The sequence below is a fragment of the Mytilus trossulus genome, chromosome 3 (genome assembly GCF_036588685.1).
Source record: "Mytilus trossulus isolate FHL-02 chromosome 3, PNRI_Mtr1.1.1.hap1, whole genome shotgun sequence".
Lineage (NCBI taxonomy): Eukaryota > Metazoa > Mollusca > Bivalvia > Mytilida > Mytilidae > Mytilus > Mytilus trossulus.
Window position 1 is genome coordinate 42495295 of NC_086375.1, and position 17548 is coordinate 42512842.

The window sequence follows — 17548 nt, forward strand, 5'->3', positions numbered from 1 at the left end:
GAGAAAAACGAAAGTTCAAGTGCAGAAGTGGAAAATTTAGCAATTTATCAATGCATAAAGGGACATAACTTGAGAACAGTGAAAGTGATGCCACCCTTCTTTGAACTTGGTATGTGTTAGGTAAAAATGAACTGTGTATAAGTTTATTTACATTGGTTAAGGAAAACTTTGGTTAAGGAAAATTACAGTTTGAGCGCTGAATTTCGAATTAAGGAATTTTTCCATTTATAAAGTGATATTGCTTGAGAATGGTGAAAGTGATGCCATCACATTTAATGTGTGTTTGGTGGTAATAAGCTTAATGTATAAGTTTCATAACATTTGGTTGAGGCAAACTAAAGTTAGATAACAAAAACTAACTTTGGGACGCAAAGAAAAATGAATAAATGTTCTTCCTCCATGTCTGAGGCTTAATAAAATAGTTTCATTATAAAAATATGCTAATTATGGAAGCAATACCTTTTTACATCCCATCATAGATCCATTATTACTTGGTGTTAGTAGCTGTTTAGCTATAGCCTCTCTTTGGGTTTTATCTGTAGCACTTAACATGACCTTTCCGCCATTTTCATTTACCACAAAGGATGCCCTAAAATGGAAATATCATAAACATGTTCTTATTAACAACATAACCATTGAAATTTGATAGAGTCATGAATACATCAATTATAATTCTAAATCTTACTCACTTTGATTAATCACTGCTGGAAATTTCAAATCTTTTTAACAATTAAACACAAAATATAGTGTAATTTGTATAGCAAATTTAATTGACATTTTTGAATGCTATGTTTTAAACAAAACATATGACATGTTTTCTATGACTCCAACATAACATAACAAAATAACAAACACTGTTACCATGGTGTCCTAAAAAATTGCTCACTGAGCAACTGTAGGTTGTTTTTTTAACTACATTTCTTTTCCTATAGCATTAAGGTTTACTGATTGATTAGTTGTTTTTGTTAATCACCACTTTAAGGACTATTGGATGGCAGTTAGCTTTTACAGGTAGAGAAAACCAGCTTGCCTAAGAGAAAAATCAACCTTCAGCATAAAAAAATAAGATTGGAGTCAACAATTCCAGGTGTATGCCATGCATCAAGTATTTTATGATATCTAAGGAACTAGATTTGTATTTGCTCAACAAAGTTTCATGATATATTCAGCTTGAATATGCTAATTGTAGTCATCAATTTTCGAGAAATATTATCCTTAATGAATATTGATAATATTTAGTCAGATAATCAAAGTAAACATTTACAACAGTCTTTAAATAAAGCATACTGTTGGCTTATTATTGAGGATTTATTATTATTTGTAGTATATCAATTTTCATGAAATTTTTTGTAATGGTGGACCATAAAATATTCCATGAATTAATAAAAAAAACTATACCCTTGAAGGCATAATTAAGCAGTATCAATGAAATCAAATTTCCACAAAATTGTAACCAATGGAAAAAAATGAATTGACAGTATAGTATTACCCTGGATGTTTTAATGGTCCATTTATAACAGCTTGTCTTAGTTCATGTACATTCCATGGGGTCACTGGCTGTGGAAAGGTTAACTTCTTAGCAAACACTTCCGGGATGCCAATCTCATTAGTATTCAAAGAAGGATCAGGGGAGATAACTGATCTACAAGCAAAGTCAACACGCTTTCCCATCATGTTCTTACGGAACAATCCTTCCTTCTTCTCCAGGAGCTGTAATATAAATGCATCTTATCTTTCAATGTTTCTCTTTGGGCAAAACTCAGTTCATAGTTATAGCAAAATATGCAGTCAAGTTTTGAGGTAATTCAGGTGTATATTTCATAAGTGGTAAATGTGTAAAAGATTAGGTTCACTCAGCCTGCCCCTACATGATAAAAACACAGACTCATTATTAGAACTTTTCATTTTCATTTTTAAAAATAACATCCAGACATGAATATTTTCCAGTCAGATTCTTATCTTTTTTTAAAATACAAAATAGAGACAATTGCTTAAACAAAGACAATTTCTTTTATGCAATAATAAGTATATGCTTAATTAGAGTAAAACCGATAAATTTTAATAACAATTTCAGTAGAAGACCAAGCAGCTTCCTACCCGTCCTCCAGTAGCTGTGCTAATGGAATACTCTTTAAACTCAAATGGTTGAGCTGTGGAGCACTTTTACAGGGAACCATCCCCGGGTTCAATTTCTGGCAAATACAGTGGTAATATAAGAAGGAACGTCATGCAATATTGTTTAACATCCAATGAATTTAAACTATGAATTTAAATATTTTACCTGTTTAATTCCATTTCTTTTTTCTGTAGATAATCTATCAAGTTCACCATCATAACAGCTGTTAACATGTGTTTGTAAAAGTATCCAACCATTCTGTAGCTTATCTACTAGTGTCTTTCCTGGTACCATTGATAAACTTGTCTGAAACAGAAGATTCAATTTAAGATAACTAGTCAGAGTAAAAGGATAATTTTAAAAATTACATCAAAACTGGTGAGGTTTCTTAAAAAATGTTTGTCACGCTATTCTTTTTAAATAATTTAGACAAGCTTTCTTTAAGGTCTAATGAGTTCAATGAAAGTTGGAAATCTTCATTTTTACCTTCTAAATAGAGAGCTCTATTTTCATTGTTTGATTTAACTTATTACCAACCTAAATTCTAAATTATTGTTCTACTTTATATATAGACTTACAGGTATTTCAACAGTCTCTGATTTATCCTTGTTTTGTTTATCCATCAAGTCTATAATCTGTCTTATTACTACTGAATCACTCAGAAGTCTGGAGAGGTTAGCAGTCTGAGGGTTCTCAAACTGTTTGTCACCCATTCTTGCTACCTAAAAATGAACAAATATATATTGGGTGTTTGCTACATATTACCATACATGATAAAAAAATCGAAAGTGAATGCTTAAATTCTTGGTTCACTTAGAACATTAAAAAGAAGATCAAAACAAAAAGGATCTATGGTTTATGCCATGGTTTATGGTAGATACCATCGAGATGGGAGCCATCTCTGTGGGCCCCGCTGTCAATAACGTGGGGTAAATAAGTTGTATGGATAATCTGGTATGAAGCATTATTTGAAGTTATTACATAGTCTCATGTGTGATTTTATTCTAAGATTTCAAGTAAAAACTGATAAATATTCTCAACTTACTTTCATAGTATAATAGTGATATGACTGCATGATGTGAACTCATTGTTGACTACTCTAAGGTGACTTCTGGATATATGGATTGATGTTTGAACAATATGTTTAAAGGTGCTGCCCAATTGATATTTGTCACATATCTTTGGAATTATGCCTTCAATATATTATGACCCACCAAAAAAGAATGCCAATTAAATGTTAAACAAGAGGCTGTCACAATGACAGCAAACCGGATTTATTAACATTTATTTGTGTCCTGGCAATATCACAAGAACCATTACTGATGATTAGTGAAAGTGAAAATCGTCAATATCAAATTTGACCTCCATTTTGTCATCAGTATCAACATATTAAAATTTGAAAAGCTTAGATTGAATGGTTCGTGAGTAAATGCAACAACGTGAATGGAAACACCATTTTATGATCTTTCAAGAACCATAACTCCTGAACGGTAAAAATCGTCATTATTAAACTTGACCTCTATTTTGTCAACAGTAACAACATATTAAAATTTGAATAGCTTTGGTTGAATGGTTCATGAGAAAATGCACGGACACGACTGGAAACACCATTTTTCAATCTTTCAAGAACCATAACTCCTGAACGGTTAAAGTCAAAATTGTCATTATTAAACTTGACCTTTATTTAGTCATCAGTAACAACATATCAAAATTTGGGAAGCTTTGGTAGAACAGTTCATGCGTAAATGCACAGACACGACTGGAAACACCATTTTACGATCTTTCCAGAACCATAACTACTGAACGGTAAAAGTCAAAATCATCATTATCCAACTTGACCTCTATTTTGTCATCAGTAACAACATATTAGAATTTGAAAAGCTTTGGTTGAATGGTTCATGAGAAAATGCACAGACACGACTGGAAACACCATTTTTCAATCTTTCAAGAACCATAACTCCTGAACGGTAAAAGTCAAAATCGTCATTATTGAACTTGACCTCTATTTTGTCACCAGTAACAACATATTAGAATTTGAAAAGCTTAGGTTGAATGGTTCATGAGAAAATGCACAGACACGACTGGAAACACCATTTTTCAATCTTTCAAGAACCATAACTCCTGAACGGTAAAAGTCAAAATCGCCATTATTGACCTTGACCTTTATTTAGTTGTAAGTAACAACATATTAAAATTTTAAAAGCTTTGGTTGAACAGTTCATGAGTTACTGCACAGACAACATTTAATTGCCACCCGGCTGCCCGGCTGCCCGACCGCCCGACGAGCATCCCCAAATCAATAACCGACATTTTTGCCACAAAAAATCGGATAAAAATGAAAAATTGCTGAAGGGCTTCAACTTTTTGAAAAATATGGATTTTACTTAAAAGAAAAATATAACACAAAGAAGCAAATTATTTCTATCAGGAAAATTGTGGAATAAAATTTGTAAAAACACAATATTGCTTAATTAGTTTACAATTGAAGATCAGCAAAAACTTGGAAATGATCACTGTAAGGAGATCTTGCAAACAGTAATAATAATCTGGTGGTAGTTAAAATGGATGTCAAGTATAAACTTTGAAATCATAACGGTTATCTAGATATGGAGCGGACACGATCTTCACCACAGGACACGGGGTTGTCAACTGAAACCAAAGTTTTTGACCTTGACCTTTGACCTAGGAAGTTGTACATACATCATGACACACCCTCTGGTGTTGGTTAATAAACATGTTAAGTATTAAGTATAAAATCATAACGGTTATCTAGATATGGAGCGGACACGATCTTCACCACAGGACACGGGGTTGTCAACTGAAACCAAAGTTTTTGACCTTGACCTTTGACCTAGGAAGTTGTACATACATCATGACACACCCTCTGGTGTTGGTTAAAATGGATGTCAAGTATAAACTTTGAAATCATAACGGTTCTCAAGATATAGAGCGGACACAATCTTCACTACAGGACACAGGGTTGTCAACTGAAACCAGTTTTTTTACCTTGACCTTTGACCTAGGAAGTTGTACATACATCATGACACGCCCTCTGGTGGTGGTTAATAAACATGTAAAGTATAAAGTATGAAATCATAATGGTTCTCTATATATGGAGCGGACACAAAGTTAAAGTGTTACGGACGGACGGACAGACTGATCACTATAGGGCGACCCACCTGAATGCGGGCCCTAATTATGATCTAGTTGACCCTTATAATACATGATATTTGATTTTGTGCTCTACCTAAAAATTTTGATGTCACCAAGCAAATATCTTCATGTCACAATGTCCAATGAAATTTTTTTCCTCGAAATGACCCCAATTCATCTGGCAGGTGATTTTTTTTATTATTTGTAAATCATACATTTTTGGCTTTTCTTCTTCTTTATTATACATTTCAATTTTCTGCTCTTTTTTTTATGAAATAAAGACATTTTAATAAGAAATAGAATAAGGTGACATAGAGGAACTAAACACAATTGCTCTGATGGAGTGTTCCTCAGTTAAAGCCCTGTTATTATAAGTTATATGGTTCGCTACTGACCCCCTACGGATCCATAGAGGGTTAGTAAAATCCATAGGGGGTGAGGCCGGAGGCCGAGTCCCCTATGAATTTTATTCACCCTCTATGGATCCGTAGGGGGTCAGTAGTTAACCATATAACAAATTTATCGGACGCTGGACTTTTTCTGCGGTGTTTTGTTGAAAAATAAACAATGAAAAACAACAACATTTATAGATGACGTCGCCATTAATGCTTCATGAACCCCATATGAAACTTACTAACCCCATACGGTCTCATAGGGGGTCACCACGTGACGGTGTTTAACCAATCACAACGTGATAATTCATCTGTGGTCCGATAAAAATGTATATGTGTTTCAGGTGGGGTATATGCAAAATATGACAAATAAAAAGTGTCCAAGGACAAGATATAATATGAGAGAATGTTATAAGAAACACTTACTGGCCTGAATCTTGATGGGGGTACAGGAATAACATCCAGAAAAAATATATCTGTTGACTGATCTGCCACATTTAATGACAGAGCTTTAAACAAATGTTTCAGTAATGTCTTATCATTTGTCCACAATCCACGCATGTGTTCCCTTAGCTCTGTAGGTGTTAAGTATCTCTGGGTACCAGTAGATTTTGATGGATTTTGATCCTCTTCCTCATCACCTGGATCCTCTTCTTCTTCGTTTTCTTTATTATTTTTGTCATTTTTCTTTTTCACTTTTGACTTATCTCTGTGAATTATAAAAAAATATATAATAAACCTTCAAGAATCAATCATGGTCAAAACTAATAAATACCTGCCATAAAATCAAATAATTATAGATTTTTATTTTTTGTCCAAGGTCGTGGTAGTAGTTACAGATAAATAGGAAGAAAGTAAATCTTGAGGATATTTGTGCAGTATTCATGTAATCAATCTCTAGGATTTACCACAGTAAACACACCAACTGACTTGTTTAAAGATTAAATCTATTGTCAGTGTGTTGTTGAATCAATTAAGAAAGCACTTTTAAGGATTTGTGTTTATACTAAATTTCAAAGGATATTATGATAAAAAGACAAGAAGCTAAAATATAAGTCTGTAAAAGTGCTTTCCTAATTGATTCAACAACACTAGTGCATAAGAGAAAACATGACTGGAGTGTGTCCCCTCTTATGCAGTTAGTGCCCCCCCTTCCTTATACAAATTTCTGGATCTGCCACTGAAGCATGCCCATCAACTCGTATATTTTGAATTTTCTGAAAGCTTTATACAAATACCTAACCCCCTACTGCCATCAGATAGTAATCCCTATAACTTGAATGTTGTAGCAATGATAAACTAATCTTTAAAAGATGATCTGTGTTGTAGAGTAACAGAGTTCAGTATAAAGTATTTATATGCCTATATATTTAATAAATACTTACTTAGAAGATAATTTGTGTTGCAGAGTAGCAGAGTTCTTACAATACTTACTTAGATGATAATTTGTGTTGCAGAAGTATCTTATTGAAATGCTCATGATGTAATTTCTTCTTTTTCTCTTGGCAATGTGGACATTTTACTTGCTTAGCCAAATACTCTCTCAAAAAGTTAGTCACAAATGATGTCCTGGCTGCCGTTATATGTTTTGAGCAATCTTTTTCAATTGAGCTGTCTACAAATTAAAGAAAAATTATTTTAGTAGTACAGAAAGACTGGTCACAGATCTAGATTTCTTAATTTCTATACTGGAAATTTTTAAGAAAAATTATTAAACACAGAAAACCTGGTCATAGATTCTCCTTATATACCTATATGGAGTTATTTTCTTTCAGAACGACAAGTCATTCTTTTTCAGAATCAACCCGGACGATACCATGTTTCAATGATATATGCTTCAAGGCATAAAATAATGACCTGTGTGAGGTCATTATTTTTTTTGATAAACATGCAATCTATGATTTACTTCAAAACTTTATTCGTCTAATAGTTTTTTGTTGACGATTTGAATATTATTTTATTAAGTTTTAAAAGGTGTAAAAGAAACCGTCATTTTAGTCCAGCATTTTAATTTTAGAAACAAATAGTACGCGAAGTTTTGTTAATGTATCGCTACAATAAAAAAAAACATTGTCATATATGTCAGATGAATTTTAATGTAGACTTTCATAAAATAAATCCAGATTTAACATATTCGTGTGCAAGATTTTGAAAATCTTATTGAGTCAAACTGATAGGTTGATTGATTTTCGGTTGCTTGTTTAACGTCCAGTGGCAAACATTTCATGCATGTTCAGAACGATACACACTGAATAGGAAATCATACTGTGACCTACATGTATTTATATTCGTCTTCGTGTCAGTTCTTAACTTTTTTGAATTTATGTATACCTTTTACTCTATCAAATGATCAACTAATAAGATAATCTTATATTCTATTGAATCACGAAAGGGTCAGTACGTGCGGATGGTTTATAATTATATCCTGATTGTCTTGCTAGTCAAAAGACAGTCTTTCTGAATTTTTCATTCGATTCAAGTAAAATTGTTAAAAAAAAAACCACACTTTTCCGCGATAGAAACAACATCAAAAATAGAAAAAAAACATACCCTCTCCCCCTTTTCCCTAAGCTAAGTGGTACAATAAATTACTTACAATGTGTCTTGTATTTGTCATACACAGTTATCGGATGGTAACAATAAATTTGTGTCTTACTTCATGCAGTTACAGTAATATTTTTTATTGTGTATGGATAATAATTTAGTGAGTTTTATTTCACATTCTAAATGAGCCGCAGGGCATATTAAAACCTGAACGCATTAGAAAGGAATATCCCACTTAAGTGTTGTCGGTAAAATAGGATACTTAATTTTACAAATCTTTATAAAATTAATATTTTTTTGACGGTATATAAGTCAGATAATGCATATTTTAAGGTTTTTCTTGTCGTAGAACACACCTCGGGATGTCAGGATTGTTCAAAGAAAGACCTCCCTCCGGTCGGTCTTTCATTTGATCAATCCTGACACCCCTCGGTGTGTTCTACGACAAGAAAAACCTTAAAATATGCATTATCTATAACTTATTTTCTATACTGCTATACTGGAAATTATTATTTCTCTATACAAGAAAACTGTTCAATGTACATGAAAATTAGCCAAAAAAATCATCATTTAGGAGGCAATAACTCCCAAGAGATTTATCTGATGATTTTGGTCACAAAAATTTGAAGCTGTTATAAATGTTATTATGAGCTATGTAGCCCCTATCAGAATTTTTTCTTTGTTATGGTTTTAAGATAAAACCTAATTGATGCATTTTACCCTTATTGTTCTATTTTCAGCCATGTTGGCATGTTTATTGACTGACCAAAACAAACAAAATTAATACAAGATATCCAAAGGAACATTCACCATAAGTTTGGATAAAAGTTGTTCCATAATTTTAGAGGAGAATATTGTATTCTATATGTGCCTGTCCCTAGTCAGAAACCTGTAATTCATTGATTGTTGTTTGTTGGTGTATATCATTTTTTTTTCTTTCATTATTTGGTACATAATTAGGCCATTAGTTTTTTCAGTTGGACTGTTAAACAATTGTCAGTTCATGGCATTTTATAGCCGACTATAAGGTATGGGTTTTGCTAATTGTTGAAGGCTGTACAGTGACCTATAAATGCTAATGTCTGTGTCATTTGATCTTGTGTGAAGGGTTGTCTTATTGGCAATCATACCACATCTTCTCTTTTTTTTATATTATTATATGGCTATGTTAGTTATAAATGTTGGTAATAGCTAAATGTTGGCTTCATGAGATACAGATTTTTTTATTGATTTTTTCCTCTTTTTTTCTAATCTCAACTTGAATGGCTTCAAATGTGTTATTCTGTGTCAACAACAGTGTTAAGAAATAGAAAAAATAAAATATATATTTGAATGACATTCCCATGACTGTTTTAAATCTAACAATTCAATATATAGGACCAGGAAGGAATATGCTTACCTTTTATCTGTTGTTGTACCCATTGGTTGACCTTGTCAGGTATCTCATCTGAGTCTTGCATTTCTATTTGAAGGTGATTTCCATATTGTTCTACTTCCATGGCTGATGTCAAAAGTCCATGATCAAGTAATTCCATTTGACTTATGAATACTGCACTATTTATTGTCTTAACTGCCATCCGTGTACACTCAAAGCAGGATCCACATAAAGTCTACAAGAAAACTTTTTTAATTAATCATTTACAAAATAATGGTCAAGCATGCCTTCAAAAGGATTTTCCTTCACAAAAACAAAAGGCTTTCAACAATGACACGATATTTGACATAAAAATACGTTCCTTGGCTTGTCAAAATATTCCTCACTGAAAAATATTTGTAAGCATTGTCTTTAAACATAGGACATCAAAATTCCTTGAGGATTCAGCAAGCATGCTTACATTTACATACATCAATATTTTGTTTTGATATAATTCCTGTGGATTCATTTTTATTTTTCATGGATTTTGTGGATAAAGGTGAACCACTAATTCAATAATTTAACAAAGTATAAATTTTCTACAGGCTCGATTGCAGACTTTGGCAAACCCTTTAATCAAATGAAAAATAGGCAATAATGCAGAAATTTGGTAAAATCGTCATTGAAGGACAATAACTTCAATTAGGAGTCATTTGTCGATATCAACAATGTTAACCTATTGGTAGATCCTTCCTACATGTACATGTAGTTCTTAATTTTTTTTTCTATACATCTATTTGGTAACAGAAAAAAAACACAAACAAATATCATTCAAAGGCTCATAACTCAAATAAGGAGACATTTAACCTCGGACTTTTTAGTAGATCTTGTCTTGTCGGTAATTTTTGTATTTTAAATCCAGGAGAGCTAATTAAAAACACACTTTTATCTTTTCATTTTTGAATGTAATAACATTATAAACAACTGACAAACCTTAAACATTATCTTGAAAAATACAGGATTGAAAACAGGAACAGGAAGTTCAATGTGTCCCATATGTCCTGGGCAATGGACAAAGTTAAGACCACATGTTCCACATACATCAGTTTTGTCAGTTGGACCTGAAAATATATGAAAATTTACAAAACTCACTGTTTCAGTTAAATAATAGAACATTATAGCTAGTATGGTGTGGACAGGGAAATAAATACTAAACATACAACTTTACAGAGCCACCTTAATCAAATTTCTACTTTTCCAAATTTAATGCTTCTTAAAAATTAAGAGGAATGAAAGCAATACCATTCTTTAAGTGTCTAAGAAAATTCTGACTGTTAATTAAATTCTTAAAAATATTCACACTTGGTTTCTTTTTAATCTAATATAAATATATACTCATGGTCTACTGTATTTTCATGCATAATTGTATGTGCCGCATCCAAGTTTTTAACCTACAAATCCCATGTTATACATAGCACACTCTTAAAGAATTAAGCAAAGGTTATTTGATGAATACATGTTCCATTGACTTTTCAGGCTTCAGCCAGGCAAAAATTTATTACAACAATTACAACAATTACTGAGAAACATGATGTTCAGAGTAAAGTTATTTGAGGATCTAAGATACAAACTCTCTGTACCTGAATTTTCCTGAAAAGCAAAAGCTGTTAATCTTTAAAAGGGTAAATCTAAACACCAAATCTGTCTCTATTACATTTCATTAAGTTGTAAATTTTTCTTGGAAAAAATTCATTCAACAGTACATATACATAATAATTATTATACATGTATTGTCATCCAAAAACAAAAATAAGTGACCCATAAATGAACTAAAGAAAAGACATATAAATGTACATATGGCATTAATCATATCCCAACCCTTCATATATAATACAGGTAAAATAAAAGGGAAAAAAACATGCATCACTGTACCTAATGCTGAATCGTATAATCCTCCAGGATTAGCATTAAGAAGTGTATCAAATGTCTGGGCATTATTGATTTCCTTCACGCTCAACTTCTTTATTTCAGTGTTGTTATAAAACTCAAAGCTGACTGAACAGAGAGTCTGCGTCACAATTTCTGTTTCCTCCATTATTTTAGCAAATCACATCTGAAAAAAAGTAAGATAACACAATAATTTCAATTTGGAGCAAACATTAGAGTAAATTGAGAAATTATAGCAAGTTTTATCACACAAATACTAAACTCCGGGGAAAATTCAATTGGAATCACATGGCAAAATCAAATGACAGAACACATCAAAAACAAATAGACAACAACTGTCATATTCCTGACTTATTACAGGCATTTTCAAATGTAAAAAATGGAGGATTGAATCTGGCTTTATAGCGCTAAACCTCTCACTTGTATGTTTATATTATTGTGAATAATGTCATAATAGAATAATGTGACGAAATACAACTTAAACCATTCGTGTTGGGTTGGTAGATTTTATTAAATCAATAAAAAATATGACCTCTTAATAGTTATTGTTCAAAATATGTACATGTTACAGACTTCTTTCTGGGTCTATATCATATCCTTGATGTGGGGCCACATCGAAAAAAATGTTGGTTTGCCAAAGCCAGAGTTCCATAAAAAAGATCAGGGCGATAGGTAGGTTTTTTGTTTTTTTTTAATATGAATGGACTATTTAATAATAAACTCAGTTAAAGAATTTGTCTTGTCATTTTTAGTTACCAAAATTTATTAAAATTATTACAAAAAAAAATAACTTTACAAATTAACCCCTTCCCCTCTATCCCCTTTTCCCGATTTAATTAGTGTAGATTGAATTATATACACCAAGTTTAACTTCTTTCATGGCACTATCATATCAGCTGTTTATTTTAAATGTCTATAAATATCCAGACAGAGTTGTCTGTTACTTGGGTGTTTCCCCAAGTATTTTTCCCGCCTAAAATGATCATGTGACATTTGTAAACAAAACAAACCATGTGGTCAAGTAATTCATTTATTTTCTGGATTATTCTGCTTTTAATTATTTAGTTTAGATTTATATTCACTTCATTTAAGGTACAGTCAAGCATTTGTATTTAAAAAATAGTTTGCAAAGAATTTTTACTTTTCAATTTGAGAAATGTCTCATGATCGCCGTTCATTGGCTTGTTCAACCATGCAGACAATGTAAATTATAAATCTATCAGTTGTCAAAAATATTGATCTACGCATCACATCGATGTTTTGACATCGACTTCCGGTTTAGTTTCTTGTCAAAACAATGTCATATCATTAATGTTCTAGGCAAAACGATGTTTCTGGGACTGAGGGGATACAATCAGGACGCGTCCCAGGGACTCACGGGTTTAAAAAATGACGCGTCCAGCTCGATTTCCATGCGTCCAGGACGCATACGCGTCTTAACGAGAACCCTGTAATGCAACTGGATGGGTAAGCATGGCAATAATCAAAACTCACATTCTGATATATATATAATACTTAAATATCTGTATGTAAATATATCACACTTTTGTCAATTCTTCAAAAATTGCAATAAGCGCACACAATAATTTCTGAATTTGGTAATGCTAAAATAAAAAAATCTTAACTTCAAGTTGACTAACTGAGAAGTTACAAGCCTACATGTATATAAACTTCTAATAATTGATAATTTTCAGCAAGGTTAATACGATCAGACGAACGGATGCACAGACCAGAAAACATAATGCCCCTCTACTATCGTAGGTGGAGCATAAAAATATAGTTCTTTGGAAGAGGTTATTGTTTTTTTCTATGGTTGGATTTTTGTCTCTATGACACATTCCCCATTTCCATACTCAAGTTTATTTATGTTTCATTTCAAGAATGTAATTTTTAGCACTATCAAACGATTACTACGGAGGGATTGTTATTCATAAATTTAGGAATAGTACCCCAGTTGGCTTGTTGTCCCAAACGGGTTCAATAAAATCAGGGATGTTGTTTCCAATTAATGTACATAATGTACAATATTGTACATGTATGTTAAAAAGCCTTATTTAAATACTACAACTCTTTAAAAGAAGTCAGTCTGACAGTGATACACAGCCCTCAATATAGCCTTCTGAAATGGTCACCTCGGCAACTTGATTGGCGACTAAATCTCATAACTGGTCGCCATTTTGGCTTTTTGAAAATTGAAGACCTGGCGACTGTAAATTTGCGGAAATGTTTACCCTGATCCTGAAAAAATCGTATTGAGTGCTTGACAGTAACACAAATTTATATTGTTTTTCAAGCGCCTTTAAGATCTAAGTTTCATCTTGTCAACGCTTTATTACAACCATGACAGCAGGTAATTGTAGGTCATTTGTAAGCAAATGGCCTAGATCTATCTGTCTTTGTCTCAGTCACAACTTTGACTATTAAGACTATAAAGTGCCTTTAGAAAGAAAACCATTGTCATTTCTAGCTTATGTTTATTGAGAGCACATGGTCGAGCCTCACCCTTAATTTCCTTAATTAACAGATGAAACAAGGTAGGCAACAATTTTGTAACTTGTTCTCATTGATTTAATAAAATATGGGCTACAATTTAGCAAACGATTTCAGGAGTTAAAGTTGACTGATGGGGCAATCACCAGTTCTTCATGATCAGCACAAGTCCAATGACATTTTAACTAGACTGGGGCTTCATACTACAGCTAAACATCACAGATTGTCATAAAACATATACAATGTTATAAAATTAAATAAATCATGTGGTTATGTTACAGTTAATTTATACAAACTATTTTTTACTTGCGACAGCATTAAAACACAGAACAAGAACTTACTAATTGTATTTTGCAACTTAACCTGTGCACCTTGAAAAGTTAAGGAGCATGATTGGACCTCAGTCATTAATCTATAAACTGGTAAATATAATTCAAATGCATTTGAAGTTTCAGAATATTAAAAACTTCACTGGATACTATTTCTTTTTATTTATTTTTTTATTTCTGGAGAAGGTGCCAAAATAAACAAAGTTGAGCATGTTGAGATGTTTGAGAAGATCCCCCTCAAATAATAACTGTTGTGAGCTGTTTTGATATAAATGGACAATAGTTGGACAAAAGACACCTGCAAACAATAGATGATTTAATCTGTGTAACTGATTGGACTGTTTTAATCATTAGTGGGTCCAGTGAGAAGGGGCTGTGGGCCTTGCACCCCCCCCCCCCCCCCCCCCCCTCTTTAAGTTGGAAACATTTTGTTGCTTAAAATGGGAATCCCTAGAGCATGACCGGAGCAGGTCAGTCAGTGACTCCCCTAATTAACAGTTCTGGATCCACCACTGCATATGAAAATCATGTGTAAGTTTATTTTTCGGTTATCTGACAACTTGGCAAAATGCACAGCAAAATCCAGGTACATGTATGTTATTGAATTATATGATTATGAAACATAAACTACATTCAACTTGTGTATATCATTTCCTATATACGTCGGTTTGTCAGTACTGGAGAAGATTTTGTGGTGTAAACACGACCATGGCATAGCCATAGAGTAGTACATACAATGTAATTTTGCATAGTTTTCATTATTCCTGCTGATGAACCTTAGTCATATATATACTAAAACAAATAGATCGTGAATTGTGCATACCTGCATGAAATGTGAATACAATTTCAGCAATAGAAAGACCAATTATTATACAGTATCACATTCAAAATATATAATAAAAACAATATTACCACATGGAGCATGGAACAGGGGACTTACAACGCAGGGGACAGAATCTACTGTTACGAGTACGCTAAGTACATATTAAATTAAAATCAATTCCGGATTCTCAAATACTGAGATCCGTATATCATAGAAATTTTATTTTTAATCAATATGGAACAAAATATTACAAAATATATTTTCATCGAATGTACAAAAAATATATATGATATACACAAAATAGAGGAAATGAGAATTACTAAATTGATGTACAATTAATTTGATGTGAATAGTTGAGTTTAATATTGATGCTTTGAAATTGATCATCATCGATTTTAAAGAGTCTACTGATGTGCAATGTATGATGTTATAATATCGGGTAGTTTGTAAAGACGGTTACTGTTCTCGGGGAAAACAACCTTACTGTCTTTTGAAGGATAGAACTTGGAAGATGCTCTAATTTGAATCGGTCATGTTTGTCTTTGTCTATTTTGACTTTTGTGTAATTTTTTTTAAGGAATTGCCAATCTTTTTGTGTCTTATTTTGTAAAGCATTGTCAATCGTCAATTTCGTGCACGGTTCTTCTCTCAGACAGGCTGTGTCATCTTCAAGATCATGTTATAATATGTTACCAACGCTTGAGGTGTTTCTATATTGGATCGTATTTGTTGGTTAAAAATGAACCACCCTTTGAACTTTGTCAATGGTATATGTGTCGGGTTGTATGATGGATCCAAAAACATAGCATGTATACTGTTAAAAAAAAGTCTTACTAGGGACTTGTATGCTTTAACATGGATGTTGAACTAATATGCAAGCTCTTCTTTGGCGGAAGCCTATGATGCTGTTATTAACTGAGTGCACTTTCTTGCATAAAAATTACGTTGGTTGTGTACATCCCATTTAAGGTTTGAGCTGTTGTGACATGTTCTACAGAGGGATTGTGTAATATGAAGTTAAATGTGATTCTTTTCTTATTTCTTGTGACTGAAATAGCATTATAACTGGGTGGTTTGCCATTTTCCAAAATATCAGTTTGTCAAAAAAAATTTGTAATGTAGATGCATCAGCATTTTATTTTGTTAATAATACATTTTTATTAAGTTCACGAAATATAGCACACAAGTTCCGGGAAGTTGAATTTACACATATTTATTTTTAGTGGATTGGGAAGCAAGTTATTGGAATTTATATTAATTCATTTCCACTTTGCGAATGTGAGTGCTATCCTGTAATGGCATAAGCGAAAAGGTTGCCCGTGTCTATTACGTACTGTGTCATTTAAAAGACATGTAAACATATGAAAATGAAAATCATTTGGTTAAAATAATTCTCAGAAGTGCCGCAAATTCATCAACGGATTTGTCATATTCTGTAGCATTGTTAAAGATGTGGAACAATGAGTTATATCTTAATTTTTAAATATCTAATAATATTATAATTTAATCATGTTAATATTATAACATTCAGGGTATATAGCCTGTGTAAACAGACTAGTTTGTTTCATCTATACTAGTATATACATGTATTTATTTGGACTTGTCCTTTCAGAACCTTTTATAGCTGAAGTTACACGGCGACATATAAAAAATCGAGGAGCAAGTGATGAGAACTTATTTTAATAAGATTGAGTTACAACGCGTCGTACATACAAAGAGCTGGCTGAAAACGATGTTGCATCACACTACTTGATTTATCATGCAATTTTTATTTGTATTTGACCAAGTTTGCAACTACCACTGTGTTTATGCCCTACCTACGTTGGTAGAGGGGCATTATGTTTTCTTGTTGTGTGTCCGTTCGTTAGTCCGTCGGACACCTTCTTCCCCGCTTTAGGTTAACGTTTTTGGTCAAGGTTGTTTTTGATGAAGTTAAAGTCCAATCTCAGAGTCCAATCAACTTGAAAGTTTGTATTCATGTTTCCTATGATATGATCTTTCCAATTTTAATGCCAAATTCGAGTTTTACCCCCAATTTCACGGTCCACTGAAAACAGAAATTTATAGTGCGAGTGGGGCATCCGTGTATACTAGGGAACATTCTTGTTAAATATATGATTTGGTAATATAAAATAATAGCAATTTGCTTAGCAATTTAGCAAATGCTACTCCATTTTTAACTTTGTTCTTTTGTTGTGCTGTACCACTAATATCACAGGTTAGGATGGAGAGTGTTTAGTTCTCACATCATGTTAAACCCCGCCACATTCTTTTCATTGGCGGATCCAGGGGGGTCCCAGGGTTTGCAACCACCTCCCTTTTTACGATCAATACTTTTAAATGAGGATATATGGTTGGAACCCCCCTTTAAAAGAAGCTGAATACGCCACTGCTTTATTT

General features: G+C 32.6%; 1 protein-coding gene across 1 annotated transcript in view; it reads right to left on the minus strand.

Moving 5' to 3' along the window:
• LOC134710793 (DNA-directed RNA polymerase I subunit RPA1-like) overlaps positions 1-15308 on the minus strand; it is a 39479-nt gene extending 24171 nt beyond the window's left edge. Inside the window, exons 1-10 of the mRNA XM_063571192.1 lie at positions 15238-15308; positions 11492-11672; positions 10553-10680; positions 9605-9815; positions 7096-7276; positions 6088-6370; positions 2695-2838; positions 2282-2422; positions 1490-1710; positions 460-589 (exon numbers count right to left, since the gene is read on the minus strand). Coding sequence (XP_063427262.1) covers positions 460-589; positions 1490-1710; positions 2282-2422; positions 2695-2838; positions 6088-6370; positions 7096-7276; positions 9605-9815; positions 10553-10680; positions 11492-11654 — 1602 coding nt within the window. The 5' untranslated portion in view covers positions 11655-11672; positions 15238-15308. The remainder of the gene's footprint in view (positions 1-459; positions 590-1489; positions 1711-2281; positions 2423-2694; positions 2839-6087; positions 6371-7095; positions 7277-9604; positions 9816-10552; positions 10681-11491; positions 11673-15237) is intronic.
• Positions 15309-17548: the final 2240 nt, after the last annotated feature.